The sequence below is a fragment of the Arachis ipaensis genome, chromosome B10, assembly GCF_000816755.2.
Source record: "Arachis ipaensis cultivar K30076 chromosome B10, Araip1.1, whole genome shotgun sequence".
NCBI lineage: Eukaryota > Viridiplantae > Streptophyta > Magnoliopsida > Fabales > Fabaceae > Arachis > Arachis ipaensis.
The window spans coordinates 123613605-123614558 of NC_029794.2; the positions used below are offsets into that span (position 1 = coordinate 123613605).

Genomic DNA, 954 nt, shown 5'->3' on the forward strand with positions numbered 1-954 from the left:
GGCTTGGAATGCGAAAACTCCTTCGTCACAAGCCTTCCGGCTTCTTTGTTCTTTCTTGGATGCTTAGTCGGTGGCATTGTTCTTGCCACGCTGGCTGATTCCTCCCTAGGCCGCAAGAACATGCTCTTATTTTCGTGCCTTTTCATGTCCCTCTCTTCGCTACTCGCCGCATTCTCTATAAATATTTGGGTATACTCTCTGATCAAATTTCTCTGCGGATTTGCCCGCGCCACTATCGGGACCTCGGCTCTCGTTCTAACTTCTGAGCTCGTAGGTAACCGGTGGCGCGGGCAAATAAGCGTGGTTGGATTCTTTTGCTTCACCATCGGGTTCTTGTCCCTTCCTGCAATGGCTTACGCTAACAGAAACTCTTCATGGCGAAACCTTTACATGTGGACTTCAATTCCAGCCATTTTCTATTGCGTGATTGTCAAGTTCTTCGTTCGCGAGTCCCCAAGATGGCTTCTAGTGAAAGGAAGAAAAGAAGAAGCAGCAGAGACGTTGAAATGCATCTCTTCAATCACTCAGAGTAACGTTAACCTCGCAGTCAACGGAATATTCCCAAGCAATGTGGATCCGGATCTAACCATGAACAATACCGATCTGTATTGCGCTTTGAAGATTCTGTTGCAAAAGAAATGGTCTTCTAGAAGGTTATGGACGGTTATGGCTTCCGGATTCGGAATTGGATTGGTGTATTACGGTATGCCGTTAGGGCTTGGAAACTTGTCCTTCAACCTTTATCTCAGTGTCACGCTTAACGCGTTATCGGAGCTTCCGTCTTCTCTGTTGACTTTCGTGCTTATCGATAAGTTCAAGAGAAGAAACGCGCTTCTTGTTTTCACAGTTGTGAGTGGAGTATTCAGTGTGTTGTCGAGCATAGAAGGTAAGGTGTGGAGTCAGATGGAAATTTGGTTTGAATTGATATCGTTCTTTAGTGCTTGCACGGCGTTT

At 46.0% G+C, this 954-nt stretch overlaps 1 protein-coding gene across 1 annotated transcript in view; it reads left to right on the top strand.

Moving 5' to 3' along the window:
• LOC107624539 (organic cation/carnitine transporter 3) overlaps positions 1-954 on the top strand; it is a gene marked incomplete in the record, with an annotated part of 4483 nt that overhangs the window by 1773 nt on the left and 1756 nt on the right. The window contains 1 exon segment of the mRNA XM_016327038.2: positions 1-954. Coding sequence (XP_016182524.1) covers positions 1-954 — 954 coding nt within the window.